Below are 1801 nucleotides of genomic sequence, written 5' to 3' on the forward strand. Positions count from 1 at the left end.
TCAGCTGCATGAGATCAGCAGCATGAGATCAGCTGCATGAGATCAGCAGCACAGATAAGTCACATATTACTAATTAAAGTGACATTACAGTGAATATATATATATAGTTATATAAATAGTTATATAGTACCGGTATTATATAATCCTACAATATTTCCTGAATTAAGAATTACTGTTATAGTAAAACTACAATTTTTAGCAGTTAGTTGGAAACAAATTATTCTAATTAGTTATTAATTAATTAATCATTCTAATAATTTTAACTAATCTGCCCATCAACATTCGACAGGCCACTTCAGTTGCTGCTTTTAAATCTCTCCTCAAAACCACCTGTACTCACTGGCATTTAACACAGTGTGATATGATTTAGTATTTCATTGTTTCTAATTATGTTTCGTGTTTTTATGCTTTTGTTCCTTTTGCTGCAATTGTATCTTGTTATTTTTATTTGATGCAGTGATTTTTTTTTTGTTACGCACTTTGGTGACAGTTCCTGTTTTAAATGTGTTGTACAAATAATTTGAATTGACTTGACTATAAGAACTGCAACAAAAAGAACAATTACAGACATGTGAGTGAAGGGATTCTCTCTAATAAGGTGGAAACAAAGACATTCTCTGTGTTTAAATTGGCTCATCCATGGAGGCACAGTCAACAAAAAGCTCTTCTATTGACTCACAATGCATAAAAATAGATAAATAGAATAATTTATAACAACAATAAACATGTGTTTCTGCTTTTCTATTATGCCATTCTTTCCAATAATGGTCCCTGCCACTTCACTGTTTATAGCATTGAGCAAGAGTCAGAGCTTCATCTTTGCCAAGTGTAATAAAAACTGAGCAGTAACTCTTTGAGGCATCAGAGAGGGGAGGTGTTGACAGATTTGTCTGTACAACATTTAAAACACTTCAGGTAACCTGCAGCCAGGTGTGCATGCAGGATCAAAATGCAACTAAATGTGTTATTCTTTTGCAAAGAATGTCTCAAAGAAAATGTAAAAAACCTGATGATTAGCAGTAATTTCTTACCCCGACTGATAGAACTGGTGAAGCTTGTTTAAGAAACAAAATCTGCAATCGATCGTGCTGTTCCACAGAAGTATAAGATGTAACATCGGGGAAAGATTTGTGAAGTTCATGTCAAAAGACAAGAGACGAGTGAGTTTGAATAAAAGTTTGATGGCTTTGCTTTGTGTCTGCAGAGCCAGGGGGAGCGTTTGCTGTCCAGGGATAACCCCCCAGAGGAGCTGAAGCAGCAGCCACTGGCTCTGGGCTACTACGTCTCCACTGCACAAGCTAACGGACTTCCCCACTGGTTCTGGGCCTCCTGCCCACAAGCCGAGAACCAGTGCCCACTTTTCCTCAAGGTACTTTAAAACACTGCGTGCACTTTTGAAGCCAGTGTGGTTTAAGAAAGAAAAACACAGATATGCAAAGCAATTTAAACAATCTTTAATAATATAGTTGATGAAGAGTATTAGCATTAATTACTATATTGGTTTCCCTTCAGGCTTCTCTTCATCATCACATCTCCATCGCACAATCAGATGAAATCACGTCTGAGAAGAGTAAAAGGAGCCCTCACCCCTTGGATTCAAAGACCACCTCTGATGTGCTAAGGTAAATTTTATTGCTTCAACCAAAACTATATATATATATATATATATATATGTGTGTGTGTGTATACTTTGTATGTATACATATGAATATATATATATATATATGTGTGTGTATATATATATAAATACATATACATATATGCACACATATACATATATATATATATATATATATATATA

General features: G+C 34.9%; 1 protein-coding gene across 1 annotated transcript in view; it reads left to right on the forward strand.

Annotated features, from left to right (window-relative positions):
- The window catches only part of LOC119424529 (mediator of RNA polymerase II transcription subunit 13-like), a gene marked incomplete at its 5' end in the record, with an annotated part of 20242 nt that overhangs the window by 1160 nt on the left and 17281 nt on the right, over positions 1 to 1801 (forward strand). Inside the window, 2 exon segments of the mRNA XM_037692015.1 lie at positions 1205 to 1369; positions 1513 to 1622. Of these exon segments, the coding sequence (XP_037547943.1) occupies positions 1205 to 1369; positions 1513 to 1622 (275 nt within the window).

Source organism: Nematolebias whitei, chromosome 18 (assembly GCF_014905685.2).
Source record: "Nematolebias whitei isolate Nwh7 chromosome 18, NemWhi1, whole genome shotgun sequence".
Classification (NCBI taxonomy): Eukaryota; Metazoa; Chordata; class Actinopteri; order Cyprinodontiformes; family Rivulidae; genus Nematolebias; species Nematolebias whitei.